The sequence below is a fragment of the Trichoderma virens genome, assembly GCF_000170995.1.
Source record: "Trichoderma virens Gv29-8 chromosome Unknown TRIVIscaffold_87, whole genome shotgun sequence".
In the NCBI taxonomy this organism is placed as follows: domain Eukaryota; kingdom Fungi; phylum Ascomycota; class Sordariomycetes; order Hypocreales; family Hypocreaceae; genus Trichoderma; species Trichoderma virens.
Window position 1 is genome coordinate 989,013 of NW_014013662.1, and position 21,092 is coordinate 1,010,104.

Below are 21,092 nucleotides of genomic sequence, written 5' to 3' on the forward strand. Positions count from 1 at the left end.
CCTCTATCTGTACCCTCAAGACCCTTTTATCCACCGTCCTCTCTCCACCACCGCCAATACAAACCGACGCTTCTGCATTTTGCATTTCGCATTTCGCATTTCGCATTTCACTTTTCACATTTCGCACAATCTCGCCAGCGCATCGACGCAACTCCACGCTGACTGAGCCGCCGAGTAAACGAGGGCCCATTCCACTTGTCACGAGGAGTTCGCACAAATCACCACCACCCCAGACCATCTCGACAACCCAGTCTGCCCTTTCTCCTTCTTCTTTTTAAAACCCTCTTACCAGAGTTTGGTCGTCACTTGGCCGATTACTTCTTCATTGTTTTCCAACTTTGTTTCGCCCGCTTTGCTTCTTCAACCTTTTATTATCCCACCTTCTTTTCACCGTCTGCGGTTGCTTTGCTTTTCTTCTTGTCTTGTCGCAAAGGCTGTAGCGGTTGCTGCTATTCATCTTGGCCACGTTCTTGTTCCTGTTTGCAGTTGCGTGTTGGGCATTGCGAGGTTGACCCCAGAGGGCAAAAAAAGACTCATTCCTGGGTAGCGACAGATTTTTAGACGACAGACCAGACTGCCGCCAGACTACAAAACACACTAGACTAAACCAGACGATAAACGACGTCCGCAGCGCACGACACACTCGTCTTCACCTGAGCAGACTTGGCCAGTTGCCGACCGACTCTTGCAGCCAAATTCCCCATTGGCGACACTCGTCAAGGCATCCTTAATATTCCGTTTCTTTTCAAATCAAACACCATGTCCGACGACCACGATAGTCATTCGATTGGCTCTGCCAGCCATGTTCACCCCATCGAGCGGTCCGACTCGTCCGTTTCCACAACCCCCTCTGACCAGAATGAGCCTATTATCCACCAGCCCATTCCCACCCGCCCCCGTCTGCCGAGTCGACAGAGCAGTGGCCCCTTGGTTGTCCCTCGCGACAGCTCCGCCGTCGGCCCCGTAGATTCGCACTTTGGACCGGACGATGTTCGGGCCATGAGCCCTCGGAGGACAAACGAAGACATTGAGAACCTGGGCAAGGAGGCGCGCGAGGAGCTGAGAAAGTGAGTGCACGACGCCTTGAAGAGCTTGAAGAGCTTCCTTCACCTTGAAGAATACGACGCTAACCGCCGGCATATAGGCATGCCAAGGCTTTGCAGGAGTCTCTCCTCACCATCTTCAACCGCATCGAGGCTGTGCGGGAGGAGCACGACAAACTCGACAACAACAACAAGTTCCTTCAGAAATACATTGGCGACTTGATGAGCACCAGCAAGATCACAGCGACAGGAAGCCGAGGCAAGAAATAAACCGGCTTTGATGGGAGGGAGGCGGGCGGACGAACGCTCCCTCTCCTCTTTTTTCGACTTTCTTTTTCAACAAAACATCCTCTTCCATGCGGGTCCAGTTGACCCATGATGAACTTGGATTAATCACTGCTTGAACCACATTCTCGATGCAAGCAGCATCCTCTTATATCGACAAATTAGATTTCAACGCTCTATCCTACAACACGCGGGCCGGTTCAATTCATCGCGCCACAAGGATGGCTGCGATTCGGCCATATTTTTTTCTTTTACTTTTACAAAAGGAGCATTGGACTTTTATCGGCGCCGCTCCGAGTCCCCCTTGAGGAGATGGGAAGGGGGGCTCATGATACCCAAACTTTGGAACACATTTTGCACTTTCCGCCACGATCCACATGCAATTTTTTTTTCCCTTTTACTCTTATTTTTCCTTGTTACGAACAGACGACGTTCGTGCAAGTGCGACATTCTCTGTACATTATCCTTCAACCCTTGGGATTTCGAGCAACGTTTATGAGCGCCAACAGCTTCGTGGCAGCATCGTCATTGCATGGGGCGTCTTGTTTGCAAATTCTTTCATTGTTTTTACAATTCTTGGCCTCCTATTTTGTTTTTCTTTTTTCTTTTTTTGCAATTTTTTTTTTTACAATTTACAGGCGCTCACCGTACCTGGATCGGGGACCATAGTGAGCATATCTATCAGGCGTTCAAAGGGGCAGGTTCTGCTCAGGGGTCTGGGATTTTATTTTGCATGAAGCAGCGTAGACGGGTATGGCAGGATCAGGGAAGGGAGGGGGAACAAAAAACAAAAACCAAAATGAAAACAAATGCGGAACAGATGTACAAAGCTACAAAGCAATAGTGTTTTTAGGCTTTAACGCGACCATATGTCGAGAGTCAAGAACAGGGAGTTTTTTCACATTGCATGTTTTGCGCATCTACTGTAGGGTTTCCGGGGAGTGAGCCAGTGAGTGAGTGAGTAACCGTACAATACCAGTACACAAGATGATACGATGAAGCGGCAAAGCCTGGGAAACTGATGTCATGTTGCCACCGAGGAGGCCAAAACTCCAAAATAGACGAAGCAGGGGGGTTGGGTCTTGTGGTTTCGCCATTGCGTCGAGCTCAGCGTTGGATAGTAGCAATGCCGTATCATATACGAGAAGGGGGGAGAGCCCTGGCCAGGGTTGGCACGGTTCCACCGGCTGTTTGCGTGACCTGTCAGTTTTCTCTTGTTGCCAAGAACGCATAGCTCGATGGAGTGAGGGCAGACCAGACTGCCGGCATTTGGGGGGCTCGAGCCGGAAGGGGGCAGGGCAGGGCTGAGAGAGGACGAGAGGGGGGGAGTTTGTTTGATTTGTTGATTTGATTTGATTTATCACAGCCAAGATGGTGTTGCAGTTGTTGGCATTAGTCATGATATGCAAGCTACCTATCGAACCAGTTTCCGAGAGAGTGGGAAGATGATTTGTGTTTTTGTTAAATTTGTTCTTTTTAAGAGGCATTATGCTGTAATTTGCTTGGATGTTGCTTATTTGAAATAGCAGTCGTGATTGACAATTCCGCGGTCGTAGGACATGTACACAGTGGCGTTTTATTCCCATTTCCCATTTCCGCCATCCTGTTTGCCAATCATGGAAGAAAAAAGAAGGCAAATGGATGTTATTCACTCACATGACGAGCGGCAGAGGCGCAGAGACATATGACGTCTTTTTTTTTTTTCTCGCCTTGCTCTTTTCGTCTTTTCGAAACACACTGTTGGGTCGGCAATTGGAACAAGGCAAAAACGCAAAGCAGGCAAGAAAAACGCCACGCGGGCCCGGGAAGAGAGCTGTGCTGTAAGGAGTAAGTTGGGGCCCTTTGCTGCACGTTTTGAGCTACTGTAAGTATGTACCTCACTGTGCTTTGCCGGGCTGTGACGAGGGGGGGGTGCAGCTAAGAAGAGAATATGCACGGTGATTTTTTGTTGTTGTTTTCTAATCTTGGGTTATACAAGGCTGCTGTAGGATTGTAGTATTGAAAAGGCTTGTTCCTATGGGAGGGATGAAGTAATTGGAGTTTCTTTTGTGCTTTGGTGTGTTGCATTCTTGGTGAAACTGAGGGCATTTCATCCCCATTGCACGTTGCATTGCATTGCATGTACCACTCACTGTATCCTCTCCAAGATGCTACTGCATTTCTTCACAGCAAAAGAAAACGGGATGGCCCCGCCCATCGGATTTCTAGCTCCCTTTTTTTGCAGCTCCAGCACTTCTCGCGTGTGTCCCGATGCTGCACTCGACCTGCACGGCAAATGAACAAACCGAGCGCAGAGAGAGAGAACAAGAGAGACAAACCAACCTGCATGTCTGAGAGTTGGGCCAAATCCCTGCCAACGACGTAATGCACAGTGTCTGAGCACGGAGTACGCCAGAAAGGGCAGAAACAAAAAAGAGGGTTGTATCGAGAAACAATTGCACTGTGTTGGGTACTTTGAGAACAAGTTCGCTGCAAAATATGACAGCATGTGCGTACAGTAACGCACTGAAGCTGAAATGTACTGTACTCCGTAGGTGCTCCATGTTAAATTCGGGGGTCTTGTTAGGGGGCTGTGGAAGCTGTGGGTTCCCCCGTCCAGTCCATTTTCCGTCTGGCCCGATGATCTTGACGCAAGCCATTGCACCTGCGCCGGAACTCGGGCCTATGTAAGCCATGCAGACATGATTTCCTGTTCCAGCAATGATCTGATCCGTTGAGGCAAAAAACACAAGAAGGGCTTCCGGGATATACAGCCTGTATCTTGTACAGTATTACGGAGTTGCGTGCTGTAACTTGGTATCGCAACAAGGGATCCCTCCCCCTACCCTTCCGAGAATAGAATTGATCGCATTTACACCCATCGATACACCGACGACCAATGATTTCGGGGACGATGCATGTCCTCTTGCGCACATGACGCATGTACGCCACGCATATGCAGCATCGCTCCAGGCAGAAATAGCCTGTGCTTGCAAAGCGAAAAGAGAGCAAGATGCTGCTGCTGCAATCCCTCCCGAGTTTTTCATGCAACACAGACACTCCTTACATATGCAAGTCTACAAGGATGAGATCAAAAATCCATACAGGAATCTGTCATTTCTGCATTTCTGATCAGTCCTTTTTTTCCCCACACATCAAAATCCCCTTTTGCCTTTCAACAGCCAGCCGGCAAGAAAAAGGAGAGAGAGAGAGAGAGAGGAAGGGGGGGCGTGTGCATGGCGTTATTCTGTAATAAAACGCAGGGAGCGCCGATCATCCCATGGTGAGCGTTTCGGTCTAGGAAGCAAATCCCAGTCCTTGTTTGCGAACTGGGTTTTGTTGGTCTTTAGCTTTTTTCTCTATCCGCTCAGAGATGCTAATTGGAAACTCTGTCCTTCCAACACCCTTGTTCGTGTTGCGTCAAGTTTCGAGTTACTGCAGAGAGAAAACCTTGCTGTGAAGATCATTAACGGAAACGAATAGACCGGACTGGGTCTGTTGTGGATAGCAAAGGACAAAAACAAAAACAAAAAACACACACAGACAAGCTGATCAAAAAAATACCGCCATACAGTACATCATCTATGCTATGCATTACATACGTAAAGTCATCCAGTGGCCAAAAAACATGCCAATGCCCCTGCAACCTGCAAGATCAACGCGCCGAATGATGCCATCACTCAACGATCTTGCCCTTGAACCCAGCCAGCCGCTCGCTCTCAAACACCAACGGCCCTCCTCCAGGGCCGCTCGCGTCCAGGCTCACCGTCATGCCGCTCCTGTCTCCCACAACCCGCACCGTCTCCCCCAGGTTCCTCAAGTCCACCTCGCACCCCTGCGCCGAGGCCTGACCACCATCCCCCTCGGCATTGACAACCTCTCTGATCTCGACCAGCGGATACGGCAGCCAGCCTTCCCGCAGAGGAATCAGGATGAGCGGAATCTCAGCCTCGGTCTCTGGCGTCGACGTCATGGTCTGCGCTGGCGACGAAGCCGATGGCCCCGGGATAACAAAGTGGCCCTTTCGACGCCCACCCAGAAGCCACGTATCTGCGGGTGCCGTGACCTCATAGCTAAACTCTTGATCGCTGCGCACTGACGAGTCCGTGTCCCAGATCCGCGTCCACTTGAGGTGCAGCGTCGCCGGGAGCATCTGGTTCGTGCAGACGGTTGGGAGACCTCCACTTGTGCTGCCCACAACGGGACTTGGGATGAGGCTCTGCAGGCGGATATCCGCCGTGTGGAGGACTGGTAGCGCGGGTATTTCCACGGGGATGAGGATCGACGACGGGTCGATTGTGCCGTCTCTTGGTATGGCGAGACGGCTGTTGGCTTTTTGCCAAGTTCGAAGGAACGCCGACAGCCCTTCGGCCGCTTGCTCGCCAACTCCGGGTGCTCCTCCAATTCCTGCAAAATGCTTCTCCCACGCTACATCCTTCAAACTAGTGATTGCCATCTCTCCTAGTAGAGTAGCTTGCTCGAGGTCTCGCGGCTGCATCTTGGCCTTGAATTCACGCCAAGCCGTTGCCACAACATACTTGGAGTATTGCTTCAGGGGCGTCGTCTCCAAAGCTTCTATTAGAGACCGCTTTATCAGTTCTTCCATCTCAACTTCCAGTAAGGTGTAGTCAAGCTTCAGATACAAGGTCCTGCCGCCATTGGGCATCGGCTTTGCCCCCGGTATCCTCTTCACCTTGAACATCAAACTCGCTGGCTGCTTCGGAAAGATAAAGACAGGATTGGCCGGGGGAACTCCAAATACCGAATCAAAGAGATCCGAACGTAGAAGCTCGCTCTTGTGGAGCCGTAGCGGGCTGTTTGATGCTGTTGACACATTGAACCGAGAGAAGAGTGCTTCGTGCTTAAACACGTCCTGCACATTAACACCGAGTGCCAAAGCTATATGGACTGCCAGAGATTTGGCCAGGTGAAAAGTCTCGTCCGCCTCCGTGACATATGTAGCTTCAATCTTCGCAAAGACATCTGCAACGTCTTGCTCCACAGAGTATGGGAATCGTATCGTTACCACCGTTTCGGCGGCAATGACATCGAAATAAAACACGCCAGCCTCAGGCGGTTTCGCAAACTCCATTGAGGAGCCCACAAATGCTGCTTCCGTAGTAAGAAAACGCAGACCTCCAGTAGCTGGCTTCACCCGGACCTCGCACTTCTTGATAGAATTCCATCCGGTACGTATTACGAGGTCAAGCGAATTGTTCTTATCCAAAGACGTTTGCTTCGTAGCAGTCAAGGTAACGTCGAATGTGCCAGTGCGCTGAAAAAGCATAACATCGGCATGCTTGAATATGTCCGTTGTGCTGGATGTAGCAACGCTGACATCCCGCTCAAAGTGTAAAACGAGATTTTCCGCTGAAAGGACAAGTCGGTCTATTTTGTAACGTCCCGAGGCCACAGACTGTAGGAAAATATTGTTAGTCCTTTTCAAAAAGTATAATCAATGGGCGATTTGAAGGAATCACTTACTTTACAGCTCACTCGTATCTTATTCTTACCAGGTACCAAAGTGATGGGTACACCTGCTACCGCCTCAAACATTCGTTCTCTGCTAGCCCCTTCGTCAACAGATGTGATTCGTACTTTTGCAGCATCAAACGAGATGTCTTCAGGCAGCAGGCTCCTGATGCTTATGTTGAGAGTGCAGCCGTCTTGATTCTCCTCGTACTCTGGAAACCCGTCCAGTTCCACACCTGTGAAGAAATTTTCCAGAGGTATCTTGACTTCCTTTGACAATGACTTGGCTAGTCGCGTGAGCTTTTCGACTATGCCAGTCACTGGCCAGGCATCCGGATAAGTCTTGCCCTGTGAGAAACGGGTAAAACCCGATTTCTTTTGCAGACGTTCTTTTTCCGCGGCACAGTATTTGGTCAATAGCTTCAACGCAACCCCAACGTGCTCGCCTTTTGGGTTCATCTCATCCAAACATTGGCAATACATGATGAGCATGGATAGCTCGAGCAAGCTCCAGCCGCTCTCTCCGAAAAAGGGTGTGGTGAGAGAAAAGTAGGATGAAGCAGCCTTGTAGTCCTTCAAGTGAACTTTCAGCACGGCCAAATCTGCCATGCTGGAGTGAACCGCATGATCATGATTGGCCACCGTGTAATGCCGCATGGCTTTATCCGTGAGAATCTCAAATAGGCGGTAGAAATCGTCCTTGTTGTCGATTGCAGTCCGTAGGACGGGGTTGACAATACCGGCCATCAACGGAGAGTATGCCTTTTTGGGCGAGGAAGGAGTGTCAGATTCATTTTCCTTGTCATTTTCATCGTTTAAATCGACGTCTTCCATTTCATCAACGTCGATTCCCCTCACCAAGGGGGCCTCGTCCCAGCCGTTGCTCCAACTGCGCTTCTTTCCAAGGCTTGAGAGGATACTTCTGGAAAGCATATAAAGTTCAGCTCGGCGAGCTGCCAAATCCTCTAAGCCATTTTTAAGGAAGTTATTCGTGCCTTGCGCATCACCGATGTTTGGAAACTGTCTGCCGGGACCAGGGAAGAAACCCGGGCTGAGTGGAGGTGGTGGAATGCTTCCTCCCCCTGATCTTGGAAGTAGCGATGAGTTTCGGGCTGGGTGTATCATGGTCTTGGGTTCAGGGATAGAAGATTTTGGTTCAAGCCCATCTCCATACGATAGCGAAGACGGCGGGATTGGAAGCGCTTTTGTTGAGGTCTGGGCAAGAATTTGCTGGGCAACAGAAAAAGCAAATGAAGACACCATGTTGTCTACCGTTTCTTCTGCCAAAGGGCTCAGTTTGGGTGCCTTGCGGCTCGGTGTTTTGCTCGCTGTTAACCCAAGGATGACGTCTCGTCGCAATATCTGCGAGACCGAGGGGATAAACTGCAGCGTCCGCTGGCATATCTCTGCAAAAGTGATGAGATTTTCCGGCTCGTCCTTGTTGTTGGGCGGCGGCAGCGCCATAGGAGCCTCGCCGTAAAGGATAGACTCCTGTTGGCTTTTAAGCATTGCAATGAGCTCTTCTTTGGAAGAAAGCGCATTGCCTAGCCTTAGCAACAGGGCAATTTGACGGGAGAAGATGTAACATCTAAAGTCGAATACGGACACCTTGTTTGCTAGAATCATGTCCCGGTATGCCTTTGTTGTCGAGCTGATGGCAATCTCGTCAAAGTTTGGGCCCTTGACCTCCCCTGTTGCTTTCGAGTCGGTGTCACTGCCATCGTCGCTACTATCTCCGGCAGCAATGTCCAGTGCTTTCTCAGCAATGTCTCTGAGCTCCTCGGTAAAAGCCAGCATTTCACCACCATGTCTCTCCGGCGATCCCGTTTCAAGCTGCTCGTGAAGAACCGTATCCAGTCCGACACTGAGCTCGTCGTACCCAACTAACGCATCCTCCACAAGGCCAACGCTCTCGAATCCCCTCGCCAACCCTTCCTTCAGAATGAAGAAGGTGCAAAAGTTCCATCCGGGCAGAGTTCGCTGCGCATCTTTTTCCCGAATATCTTCTTCGTATTGAGTAACTCGCATATCAAATGAGGCGAGTATGAGGCTCTTAATTTTGGCTATTAAATCATTCCAAGCATTTTCAGCATCTGTTTCCGTTTCTGTGTAGCCCGACGGCACTGCTGGGACAACTCTGGGCAAAAGGTCGTATGGTACGTCGTTGATACCAATCCTGATCTGAGAGACATGGTCTTGAGATCCTTTGGCTGTGGCATTAAAGTCCGATCGAAGCTTCTCCAGTAAAGGGGTTGTCCCTGGGCGCCATCGCGACGCCGTACTCTTCTCCGCCGAGTCCGACTTGCCGCTGCTTCTCGGCTGAGTTGAAGCGGCAGTGTTGGGGATGACAACATGAACAATCAGCCACTCAAATGCATCATGGTTCTCTTGACCAGTCCCCTTCTTCGAGGTGCTCACGGGCGACGTATGGTTCTTGACCCACTCGCGAACCTCGGCTCGCACCGAGTTCTTGTATGAGTCGTTGTCATCGCATCGAACAAGCAGCAGCTTGAGGTACGGCGTTCGGCGGAGCCCTGGGATCTGATGTCGCCGTAGGTTCCCACTAGCTTTCGAGCGAAGCGATGGCGGAGCTCTCCCCGAATCCGTAGAGACGCTCACACTGCGTGACCGCAAGCCGTCGTCCGCTCGCGAGACACTGCCCGAACGCCGAGATGTCGGTGACAAGGTGGACTCTGGGATCTCAAGACTCCCCCGAATCAGCTCGACATGCAGCGTATCGATTGATCGAAGCGGCCCGGAGTGAGACTGCCAGTTGAGGTTGTGGAGAGGAAGCCGGGGGACTAGCCCTGGGGCCAGGAGCTTGTAAACATCGTGGGGATCGAAATACTCGACTGCGCAGTCGCATTGCGATTCGAATTAGCTGACCGAGCAAAGCCTCAGAGCCGCGGCGTGTGAGTTCTTACCTGTTACCGTTGACGTCGACGTTTGCTGTTCCATGGCAACCAGGTCGTCTCGGTCTTTCGCATTGTCGACCGCCTGAGACGTGTGGGATGTCGATGCGACAGAAGAGCTGGCCGCAATAGTCGAGGTGCATCGCCGACAAGGGTGACCCCTGACTTGAGGTCTGTCTGCTGCCAATAGCAGCTTCGCAGCTTCATCTGGCCGGGATTTACGTTACTCCGGGATTTGGGCGGTGAGACAGCTATTCTGCAGCGCAGTGATGCAATTGCAGCCACTGTGAGGAGCGAGTATATGTTGTTTCTCTATCTTTATGTGAGATGGTATATTATTTGGGTTGTGTAGATTTCTATAAAATGCCTAATTTCCATATTTCACCCTTATAAAATCCAGATATTGGCCATTCTGTTAGAGAAAGTCAATCATATAAGCGCATTCCAGGTACCATCGTGGTGGCTCCAAAGCACGTTATTGGCAGAGGAGGGGTGCGGCAGAATTCTAAAGGAGGGGCATGACGCATCTGGACCAAGACTTTCATGTGAAAAAAAAAGGTCCAAGACGCCCATTCTCCCTCACGAATACCCCAATCATCCAGACTTGATATTACAATGTCGCTCCTACAAGCTGTCAAGTACCAGCGAGGAAAGCTGGAGGTCCTCGACCAGCTTCTTTTGCCTCACGAGTTCCACTATGACACCGTTTCAACGCGACAAGAGGCGTTTGACAGCATCGCTACGATGCGAGTGCGAGGCGCCCCTGCTATTGCCATCGTAGCCAGCTTGGGGCTCGCTGTTGAACTCCACAACAACTCTATTTCAGCTTCTTCAGACGGAGAAGTCATTGCCCAGATTGACGAGGCATTGGATTACCTCAAGGAGAGCAGGCCAACAGCCGTCGATCTGACCAACGCCATCACCCAGCTCAAGACGATAATCCGAACCGCTGATGGAAAGGGCAAGGAGGCCATTGTGCAGGCATTCATCGAAGAGGCAGAAAGAATATTCGAAAAGGACCTTCAGAGTAACCTCTCTATCGGAGACTTTGGCGCACAATGGCTCCAGTCTCAGGTCGGCGCCTCGCCTGACCAGAAGATTTCCGTGTTGACGCACTGCAACACTGGCGCTCTCGCCACCTCAGGCCATGGAACAGCACTTGGCATCATCCGCACGCTCCAGTCTAAGGGATACCTAAAGCACGCCTTCTGCACCGAAACTCGACCTTATAACCAGGGCAGCCGACTGACAGCATTCGAGCTGGTCCATGAGGGCATCCCTAGCACGCTCATCACCGACTCCATGGCGGCTGCTCTTTTCCGAACCAAGAAGGCGGAAAACAACATCGCAGCCGTCATTGTTGGCGCTGATCGTGTCGTCCGCAACGGCGACACTGCAAACAAGATTGGCACCTACCAATTAGCTGTACTAGCCAAGCACCACGGCATCAAGTTTATCGTTGCTGCCCCAACCACGAGCATCGATCTGGAGACCAAGACTGGTGACGGTATCAAGATTGAGGAGCGTAAGAGGGAGGAGTTGACACAAATCTCTGGTGCAGTTGTTGGTTCAGACGGTCGTGTAGATGGAAACAACAAGGTTCGCGTTGCGACGGCTGACCAGCGGATCGCTGTCTGGAATCCCGCCTTTGATGTCACTCCCGCAGAATTTATCGACGTCGTGGTGACGGAGAAGGGTGCCGTCGAGAAGGGACCTGATGGCACCTTTGACTTTAGCAAGATTTTGCCTGAGCGATGGGCAAAGGTTGTTGGTTAATGTTAGAACAAAAGAAGAAAGAAACAAGAGCAGGCATTCCACATGCCCTCGGAAGGGATAGCACAGGGTTAAAAAAAGACCAGCGTTAGTGCACAGCGTCATTAGATTATCTTTTAACATACATCATCTATTATCCAAGTCAATTAAATTTTCACAACCTCCTCATTGGTTCAGAGCATAGAGAATTAGCTTCTGGTAGTCTTCAACTGCCTTCTCCAAGTCGCCAACGGTGATGTACTCGTGATCACCGTGAGCAACAAGAATACTGCCAGGCCCATACAAATATCGCACGTAGTCAGCGTCCAAGTTAGGAATGTCAGTGCCGTAATTGACAACAATCGGCTCAAACCCTGCGTTGCAAGTCAGATCAAACCCGTATCCAACAGGGTGTGGCTGCTATAGACTTACCTGGGACATCGCAGTTGCATTCGTAAGGTCCGTATCCGTGGGTACAGTCAAGAGTAAAGGCCTTGTCGTCGACTTCGTTCAAAATGTCTGAAATCTTTTTCTGCACAACCTTTTGGCCGTCTTTCTCGGAGCCAACGGCCACACGGGCTGCCACGTCCACAAAAGCCCTAGCAGGAATCACATTGGCAGCAACGCCGCCATCAAATCGGCCAACGTTGAACGTCGTGTTGCCAAAGAGAGGGCTGGAGCCTAGATCTGCATCATAGATCTTGTTCATAGCTCGAATCATCAGCTCGTTGGCGGACTTGCCCAGCTCGGGATAGCCACTGTGAGCATCCTTGCCCTTGGCCACGACAGAGCAGAAGAGAGCGCCCTTGTGGCCACATGCCAGCTTGTTCTCAGTAGGCTCGCCGAAGATGGCAGATTCGAAAGTAAGAGGCGGGCTCATGTTCTTGAGCGAGTCGCTAAAGGACTTCATTCCATCACCGGTTGTTTCCTCTCCAACAACGAAGAGCAGGATGATGTCCTCAGGGTTGACATGCTTGTTTGTGGAGAGCAACTGGTTCACCGCCAAGATCTGAGTGGCAACACTGCCTTTGGCGTCTGTTGTGCCACGGCCCCTGATGATTGTGTGCTTTGAAATTTCGCCGCCTTCAATCTCCCATGGGATGTGAGGAGGGACCACGTCAATGTGGCTCGTTACCAACGTCTTGTAGTTGGACTTTCTCGCTCCGTTCCAGGCCAAGACGTTGAATCTGTCCTTCACGTTTGGATGGTCCTTGGGTGGAGGGACGAATTGGATGTCCACTTGGTATCCCTCTTGCTCCAAATAGTCGACGAGATACTGGCCAACTTCGTTTTCCTCACCGTTGGACGACGGGGTGGAAACCAGTGCCTCAAGCAGCTCAAGCAGCTTGTCCCGGTAAGATGGAGCGTCCACTGCACCGGCATGCTGCGACGTCGAAGCCGATGAGCCTGAGTGGCCGACCTCGGATAGCGGTTGCTGCTGCTGGCCTGCACAGAGCGCCAACAGTGCCGGAAACACGACGGCGGAAGCTGAAGCCCAATGCATCTTGAGAATGTTCAATGCTTGATTGAATCTGCTGCGGTCAGTTCAGCGGTGCTGGGCGGTGATGTAAACAATGGAAGCCGAACTAGGCTTCAAGCGGCTTATAGGAGCTGCCGCTTGACAGGCTTCAGATCCACGTGACCCAGAGTTGGGATTTTCGTATTTGAGATGCTTTATGCTTTATGCGACATCTTAGATGCATCAATGGCCAAACTTTTAATTTTTTTTACCCCTTCATAGCGGCATATTGGAGCTCTGCCGCGGCTCGTTACGGAGGAGCAACCGAGAAGCTATGCAATGCACCAGAGCTAATGAGGGACCTACCTTAGTGGTAGCTCTGGGTGTGTGAGAATGACGTACCCGGCAGAGCTGTGATGACACCCTACCAAAATGCATTGGGTTTATTACTGTAGATGTCAAATATCACATCAGCCGCATACTTGTATGCATTTTCTGCTGATTCTAGTGCTGGGCCGCTATATTACCAGGTAGCTACAAGCACAGCAGTACAAAATCGCTAACGTGATATTAGAGAGCACTGAACATGGATGACAAATTACGACATTACTTGCTACAATCTAAGATGGTATCCCTAACATTGCTGGCTTACTCGACTCTCTGAAACACAACATTCACCTCTTCACCACCAACATCCACCTTGACACTCAAGTCTCCGCCCTCCTCCACAGCAGCCTGCTGGACCAGCTCCTCATTGACAAAAACAGCCCAAGTTCCCGCCGGCAAGTTGCTCGCCACTGGAACTGCATCAACCCGTCGTCCATCCCACGTCTTCATCGTCAGCACCAAGACACTCTCTTCGCCATCCCAAACCCCACGGAGACAATCAATGCCCTGGTCAAGATCAATGCCGTCAATCCACGGCTGCGTTGCTGCATGGCCCCGTCGTCGAGGCTTCTCCCACATCTGCTTCTGTCCATCAGGCACATTCAGTCGCGCATATCCAATCGACGCATTCCCAGAAAACGGATCCATGTGCGTCCATTCTCCAGCCTCATTCGTCTTGGCATCGTGCCTGGGGTAAAATAATCCGCCATTCTCCCATGTCGGCTGCAGACGCTCGTCAGCGTACTTGAGCAGACCGTCCAACTCTTCCTTCTTGCCTAGCTCCGACAACCACTGAATAACATAGCCAAAGGTCGGCCTGGAGTAGAGGAACGTTGATGGCGGGAGGGCAGCGGCACTCTCTCGGGCGCGGGCAAGAACGGCAGCGTCATTCTTGTCTGCATTTTCGGTTTCAACAAGCTTTCGGTATTCTTCGGCGATGCGATCCTCGTGGAGCTGCACCTCGCCATCGATATTCGTGATGAAGCCGTATGCTTGTTGGTCGTACAGCGACTTCACCTTGTCCGAGTTCCAGGTATTCATATAAGCATTTGCCCTATGGACATGTCAGTGGAGAATTTGTCATGCTTCATCATCCAGGACTTACCACGCAGTCCAGCCAACAGATTTCGGCGGCAACGTCTTGTCTTGTCGCACAAAATACCAGTCGACGTATAGGCCGCTGTCGGATACCATGCCCTTCTTATCCCAGGCCGCCTTGTACTTGTCCAAGACCTCGCCAGCCACGTTGGTGCCATCTCTGGCATCGTTGTATTTCATCGCAATCATCTGTGTTCATAATTTCTGTCAGATCTGACTCTCATCAGGTTTCTATGGAGGGTGGGACATACGGGAAACTGATTGCAGACGACAAAGACCAGATTAGGCTCACAACAGACGCCAACCCAACCATTCCTCTCCATCTCGCGAATAATAGCCTCCTGCAAGCTACGGTTATCATAATGGAAAACCTCCGTTCCAAATCCGAAGAACAGGGGATCCCAGGTGAACGTCAAGGACTCCGGCTTCTCAAACTCATCATCGTCAAAGAGCATGCCGTAGAGACTCGTCATCAGCAAAAGATGGCCGCTGTACATGATATTCTCCTTGACCACTGGGTCCGCCCACGGCTTCCTCAACTCCGTTCGATCAGGGTCGGTTCGGTTTCCCGAGAGGCTCGTGTTGAACCAGTAAGCCCACACCTCTCGCCGCAGCATCTTGTGGATTAGACGACGCATGAGAGTCTTGAGTGGACTTCTCAGAGCAGGCATGCGATGATAATGCGTGACTCCAGCACCATATGCCATGGTGGCGAGCTGATAGCGATAGGCATCAAGGAACTCTTGCATCGGTTCCTGAGTCCCCATGTGATGCCATTCGCCGTCTATCTGGCTGGCAAGATTATGAAAGTGACGCAAGTGTCCGGCTTGAGTGGCATTGAGCTTGTCATATTTGGATAGGTCAACAGAGCGACCCGGCCTTGAGTGAGAACCCATTGTGATGATAAAATTATGAGAGGTGTTGTTCAGGCTGATGGCCCGCTTTGATCGGTTCGATAACCCAATAGTGTCAAGTTCCTCGTCTTATATATCTAGTCAAGATTGTGCAGTTAAGGTGTAATAAGAGTGCTGATGGCTTCGTAATCCTCTCACACCCAAACGCATGTCCTCTTCCTATATACTTTCCACCAGGCGCTTAAAACGCCGTACACATACCATCTCGGCTCCGGACCGACTAACCCCAGCTCACCTCCGGAAATCCCTGATCCTGCGCCACCAGGCTCAGCCATCTCCGGCCCCAACCAGCAGTGCATCGTCCGCTTCACCAAAAACACCAGGAAACTGCCGTCCCCATGTGCCGCCAGCATTCAAAACCGCTGCCTCGGTGTTTTCCCCCTTTGTTCCTTCTAGCTCCTCCGACAATGGTGATGGGGCAAGCCATGCAAATGGAACATTCCCCTGATGACAAACTCTGTATAAATGCAAACAACTATGAGGTCTCGGACCGCCCATCGGGTCGTGTGCACGGCAAACCTAGTCAGTTTGCTAGGGTGTAAGAAGCGATGCTAGCATCTAGTCTAATAAAGCCCCGATGGCGTTCGGATTGTCTTACTAAGAAACGCTCACCAATCCGGAATTGCTTACTATGGCCTCTGGGAGCTAGTAGCATACGAGCATGTACAACAACTCAAATCTTTTTGGAAATGGAAGCTGCAAGGATCCATCATAGCCTACTAGTATACCCAACCTCGGAAGAGGCGTTACTACTAATGGGTTAGCGATCAATGTCAAATGCTACCGTCATATAGACGCTTGTCGCCTAATAATATACGCGTGCCCTGGTTGTTTGGACGTAGATGGTAGTATCCATCCTATTTTGAGCAAAGACCTATAAGCTGCGTTACCCAAGACGTTATTGGGTGCTTCGTTCTCTCATGAAGAATCGGCGGTCAGGGGCATACATATCAAGCTATGATTAGAATGGTCGAGGTGGGCAACGAACCTGATTTATAATCCCAGCCGTTGAATTCATAACTCAGTTTGTTTGGATCAAAGAGGCATGCTATTTGCCTCATTCAATGCAATATAGTAAAACGTAGGTATTGTCGATTCAAGACTGAGAGACCCGGGTGGCAAATCAAATGGTTTTCGTAGCACATTTTCATTATTCTTTTGATAAGCATTACGCACACGCCAAATACAGAGCAAAAAGAAACGCCCCTGAACTTATACCATTTGAATGCCCAGAAATTGTCATACCCTCTCCGGCAAGTACCTTGTTGATAGACATGCTTTCTCCTACACTTCAAGGCCGTTCCACAAGGTAGTCGTGGAAATAAAGGCAAGACCACCAACTGCTAAAGGCAGCTCAATGATCGCTGAGAACTGGGCTATGCGAGAGCAGAGCTGTAAGGTGAGCTCTAGGACTTGGTCGCCTTTGGTTATCGTCACTCTTAACGGCACTGACAGGAGCAGAAGCAGAGTCACGATTTCTCTTAGTTCCCTTCTCGACCGATTGTGCCGTTGCGTTTGCCATTGCCGCTTCCCCCATCGAACTGCCCTCCAAAGCAGATAAATAGTCCTCGACAGATGATAATTGCTGGTTGATATCTGGGCGAGTCGATCTATATCCTCTGGAGCGGCTTGATTCAGCTTGTAAGTTAATGCCGCGTGCTTTGTACGGCCGGCGAGCAGGCTTTCCCACTTCACCGTGGTCCTTGAGAGAATTGGATGTCGAGGATGCACTTGAAGGAGATGAGCCTGGTCCTTGATGGCAATCTTCTCTGTTTGGCTTCAATTCAGGGTTAGGGGTGGTAGCATGAAGATTGTTTGCTAGGAGGTGGGCAGGCGTTGGTTGATTAAGCAACGAGTGGGCCAATGAATTTGGCACATCGATCGAGAACACGTTATCTTCTGCAAATCGAGGCAAAAACAGATCTAAATCTCGATGGTTAGAGTCATTGCTAATAAGAGAACAAATAACTGCCTCCTCTCCGTCCATACCTTGTGGTTCCTGACAACAGCTAGTTTCGACATCTGAAACTTCAGCAGGCGGTTTCAAATACCCAAAATGGTCACGGTCAGCTTCATGTCGAAAATTCTGCAACCCAAATGTTTGGTCCAAGTAGGGTCCCATGCCGTTGCCCATTGGCATAATAGGCTGCAAATCAACATTGGTAGGCTTTTTCCCATTCTGACCCATAGGTGGGAACAGCTGCTGCTCGCCAAATCGATAAATATCAGTCATTCCAGTTCCCATGCCATTAAGCCACTCAAAATACGCATTTGAATCACTGATGCTCTCCAGAGTCCCTGTACTGGTACTTCCGGAGGTAGAGCGGCTGCTGCCGCTCTGGTAACCAGATTTCCTACGCCCGAGCCGTACAGGTCGATTGGCCATGATACTTTGAAGGTTTCCAGTCGATGATGACGGCAGATTTGCATTAATGCGGTTATACTTTCGTCTAGGCGAATGGGCATGCGAGTCGGTATCGTCGGAAGGATATGCTTGAACCGCCATTGATGTAGCGACTGGAACTCGTCGCCACATGGAAGGATTTGGCCAGGCGATGCAGGAAGCCTCGAGTATTTCTGGAAAAATCAAGTCTGTTAGTTTTGTAATACACACTTAGTTATGGAAAAGGCCAGTCAATATACCAAGAGGCGCATGTTGGAAGGAGAATGCGACGACATTCTTGACCCGCTCAATGGGCATCGAAAGAGAATCGCGTGGGAAACCTTCGCTGATGACGATTTTGATACGGCCGAAGTTATCGGCGGGATTCCAGTGATTTTGCCGAAGAAGCTCCTCACGGAAGCTTGGAAACCTCAGAGGCTCGAGCTCTCCGTTCTTTGAAACCCCTGTGGTGGTTGCGGGTTAGTAAATGCATCGAGGCCACAATTGCCACGGTTGCGCTTCTTACCGAAACTGTGGATGACAACATGCGGCCAATCACTCTCCCTATCCAGAGTTGCAGACCTGTAAAAGATAGCGTTAACCAGCCAAAGCAATTTTCGGTAGCAACATGCTTGTTCAAGAGTGGTATCAGGAGCGGAATCAAGACATACGCAACCAACTGCCCGTCGATGAATACGCGTGCCTCAAAGTTGGCACTGTCGCCATATTTGCTGTAGCATCTGGTAAACTGGCTGACAGTCGGAGAGGACCATGAATGGATCGAAACTTGGAATGGGGTTCCGGAAGCCAAACTCGGTATGAAGCAACAGACCGTGGGCAGCCCGAGAGAGCCGTGAGGGCTGGTGAATTCTACGATCGTTAGCCACGAGACTCAAATAGTATGGACTCGTCAATTTGCCAAGCCCAAGCGCACACAAGCACCAAAAAAACGATGCATACCTGTATCGTGAATAACATGGCAGGCTACCTTGAACTCTTTGACGGGAACCTTGCAGTCCCGAGGGAAGAGCAAAATATCCCAATCTTCGAACCGCATTGTGATTACGGTTTCAGGAACGCACAACTAGAAGGTCAAGAAGAAGTATAGAAAAAACGCAATCGAATGCAAACAAGACGCTTCAAAGAACCGTCACGGGGAGTCCAAATATGCCCTTTGCTATTCCAAGGTTGGCTTGGGGCTGGGGAGAGTTGGAGTTGCAACCACAATCATGCCTGGAGATAGGCGAATATCGAGTGACGGGGCAACGCTATCGGTCCATTCGTAGGTCCGTCTTTTTTTTTTTCGACAAAAAGCGAGCGACTTCAGAATAGGCAACAGCACATGCGATATTCTGAATTAATAGCCTTTGGGCTCGCTTATTCTCCTGAAAACTCGCTTCTTCGCTGTTTCCTGCGCTGTCCTGGTTGCCAGGGGAGCCAGAAGAGAGCAGAGTATAGTCAGAAAGACAAAGTGTAGAGGAATAGCAAATTTAAGCAGAAAAGAGCGCCGTAGTTATAGGGAGACCTCGTGATAAGGAGACCGCCTCCCTAATATGGCGTGTCAGTAAAAGGATCGGGTAGAGCATGCACCTACGGCAACGGCATTTATAGGACAATCCAGCCCTTGATGGAGAAGCTGGTGATGCTCTTCAGAGTAAATGGCCTTGCTTTGATGAAGATGTCATAAATTGTCTCATAATCAGGTTGGCAAGTCTTCCAAGGGTTCATCGGATCGGATATCAGCCTAAACATAGGGTACCCCAGGTCACGTACTAAAACAAGGCACTTGACGTATAATCTTGATCAGCATATGCTGTCAGAGTAAAACAAGGCATTATGCAGAGAACCCTTTCCATCTCCTTGAGTGCATGGTTCGGTGCAATCAGAGCTAATACGAGCAATACCTAGATATTCACGAGCGAGCCCGTGGTTCCATGGACAAGTCCGTAGCGCAGGCCCAAGAGCAGTAATGCATATGCTGAACGGAGTTGGAGTACTCAATATGCAGGAATTGACCGTCCAAACAAGTATGCCGTACCAGTGTTTGTCCCGAGAAAGAAGCATCAGATAGGAAAAGATTTTTATTCTTGATTATGTACAAACTAACAATTTGCCTCAGGGGTCCTCGTCGCCAGCCATCCGCGCCTGTGATTGATGGATCAGCATAATTCGCGTTCCAAATCTGTTCGTTACATTGACATATTACTTACTCTTACGGCTCCAGGGCCACCCAATTCCCGCTCCAGGCCATTCTCAAACTCCCGGGGGTAGGCAACCCTGTCGGGATAGTTGAGATAGACAACTCCTGAAACTCCGAGGAAAACGGCAATGAATGTTCCAACCATAATCAGACCAGGTCCCGTAGTAGTCCACGTATACTCCCAAGGAGAGAAGATACCCATCATGTCGTTATCCTCGTGAACTGGCTCACCAAAGTTTCGTCGCTCCTGGGGATCCCACCAAGTGGCATATGGGTCGCGAAACTGTCGCTTGATTCTAGGCGGGTTGATGTAGCCTCCGTTCTACAGCCAGCAGTTAGATTCCAAAGCGCCCTGTCCAATCAACGCCGGAGCATTACGAACCATTCCAGGATCCTGAGCTTCGCTGAGTCGCGGGAAATCGGGGTACTTTTCGTCAATCACTTTCTTGTCGGAAAATTGAGATGGCAAAAAGCCTCGTCGCTGAATCGTAGGGAGCCTTCGACTGGCGGCCATGGTGTTGCGCAGAGCCGAAGCTCGCACAAGTCGTTGCGGGAGCATCTGCAGAGAGCGGAGAGGTCAGTCGGTCGGGTGGTTCGCTTTAAATCAATTGTCCTGCGATTGTAGAATCGGCTCAGCGCTCACCTTGGGCGGATTGACTGTTGTTTCAGCGCCCAATTGCTGCGTAACGGGATTGCTCTCCGTATAATGACCTCAACAGTCTACCAGATTGGTTAGATTTGAGGTTGTAACGACAATCGACCTGCACGGTTGCTGCCTCAGGCATCCAACCCAAGATTCTGTGCAGCCCATAGCAGCTGGAGGGAATTACGACACGGGATTTGTGTCGGACCGCCTAACAGAACTGTGGTACTTGGGGATACAAGAGCTAGTCGCCCCACCAACGCAAAAATGCGCAGTCAGCCCGCCAAACTAGCTGCCGCACCATGGGCACAGCAAGTATCGGCCATGTACTGCAGCCCCTCCAGTGCCCTTTGCTCCCATTTCCGCACCACCTTAGGTACCATGGCGCCGTCGAGATTCTTCCTGCTCAAAAGTTTTTGCTGAGGAGACTGGAATTGCTCGCAAAACCCGCCGCAGCGCTCCGCCCAGGCCTCTGATCATGTGCAAACTTTGTCCGAATGTTCGGTAAATCGCCACGAATCCGTAGATGTCAATTTCTCCCCGCCAAATGATAGCCTCACAGAGA

At 50.5% G+C, this 21,092-nt stretch overlaps 7 protein-coding genes across 7 annotated transcripts; 2 read left to right on the plus strand and 5 right to left on the minus strand.

Moving 5' to 3' along the window:
* Positions 1-759: 759 nt before the first annotated feature.
* TRIVIDRAFT_44768 (uncharacterized protein) lies at positions 760-1,313 on the plus strand (the record flags this gene model as incomplete). The annotated part of the gene is made up of 2 exons (XM_014096875.1): positions 760-1,067; positions 1,145-1,313. The coding sequence occupies 2 exons, from the start codon at positions 760-762 to the stop codon at positions 1,311-1,313; spliced, it is 477 nt and encodes a 158-aa protein (XP_013952350.1).
* Positions 1,314-4,983: 3,670 nt separating this feature from the next.
* Positions 4,984-9,737, minus strand: TRIVIDRAFT_67359 (uncharacterized protein; the record flags this gene model as incomplete). The annotated part of the gene is made up of 3 exons (XM_014096876.1): positions 4,984-6,723; positions 6,792-9,631; positions 9,704-9,737. 3 exons carry the CDS (start codon positions 9,735-9,737, stop codon positions 4,984-4,986), a joined length of 4,614 nt encoding a protein of 1,537 aa, XP_013952351.1.
* A 550-nt stretch (positions 9,738-10,287) lies between these two features.
* On the plus strand, positions 10,288-11,631 carry TRIVIDRAFT_80802 (uncharacterized protein; the record flags this gene model as incomplete). The annotated part of the gene is made up of 1 exon (XM_014096877.1): positions 10,288-11,631. The coding sequence occupies one exon, from the start codon at positions 10,307-10,309 to the stop codon at positions 11,465-11,467; it is 1,161 nt and encodes a 386-aa protein (XP_013952352.1).
* Positions 11,630-12,947, minus strand: TRIVIDRAFT_67361 (uncharacterized protein; the record flags this gene model as incomplete). The annotated part of the gene is made up of 2 exons (XM_014096878.1): positions 11,630-11,817; positions 11,876-12,947. The coding sequence occupies 2 exons, from the start codon at positions 12,945-12,947 to the stop codon at positions 11,630-11,632; spliced, it is 1,260 nt and encodes a 419-aa protein (XP_013952353.1).
* Positions 12,948-13,550: 603 nt separating this feature from the next.
* TRIVIDRAFT_45185 (uncharacterized protein) lies at positions 13,551-15,283 on the minus strand (the record flags this gene model as incomplete). The annotated part of the gene is made up of 3 exons (XM_014096879.1): positions 13,551-14,343; positions 14,395-14,576; positions 14,639-15,283. The coding sequence occupies 3 exons, from the start codon at positions 15,281-15,283 to the stop codon at positions 13,551-13,553; spliced, it is 1,620 nt and encodes a 539-aa protein (XP_013952354.1).
* A 2,813-nt stretch (positions 15,284-18,096) lies between these two features.
* On the minus strand, positions 18,097-18,741 carry TRIVIDRAFT_159417 (uncharacterized protein; the record flags this gene model as incomplete). The annotated part of the gene is made up of 2 exons (XM_014096880.1): positions 18,097-18,554; positions 18,645-18,741. 2 exons carry the CDS (start codon positions 18,739-18,741, stop codon positions 18,097-18,099), a joined length of 555 nt encoding a protein of 184 aa, XP_013952355.1.
* Positions 18,742-19,501: 760 nt separating this feature from the next.
* Positions 19,502-20,593, minus strand: TRIVIDRAFT_76548 (uncharacterized protein; the record flags this gene model as incomplete). Its single annotated transcript, XM_014096881.1, has 4 exons — positions 19,502-19,829; positions 19,895-20,206; positions 20,267-20,443; positions 20,528-20,593. 3 exons carry the CDS (start codon positions 20,441-20,443, stop codon positions 19,800-19,802), a joined length of 519 nt encoding a protein of 172 aa, XP_013952356.1.
* Positions 20,594-21,092: the final 499 nt, after the last annotated feature.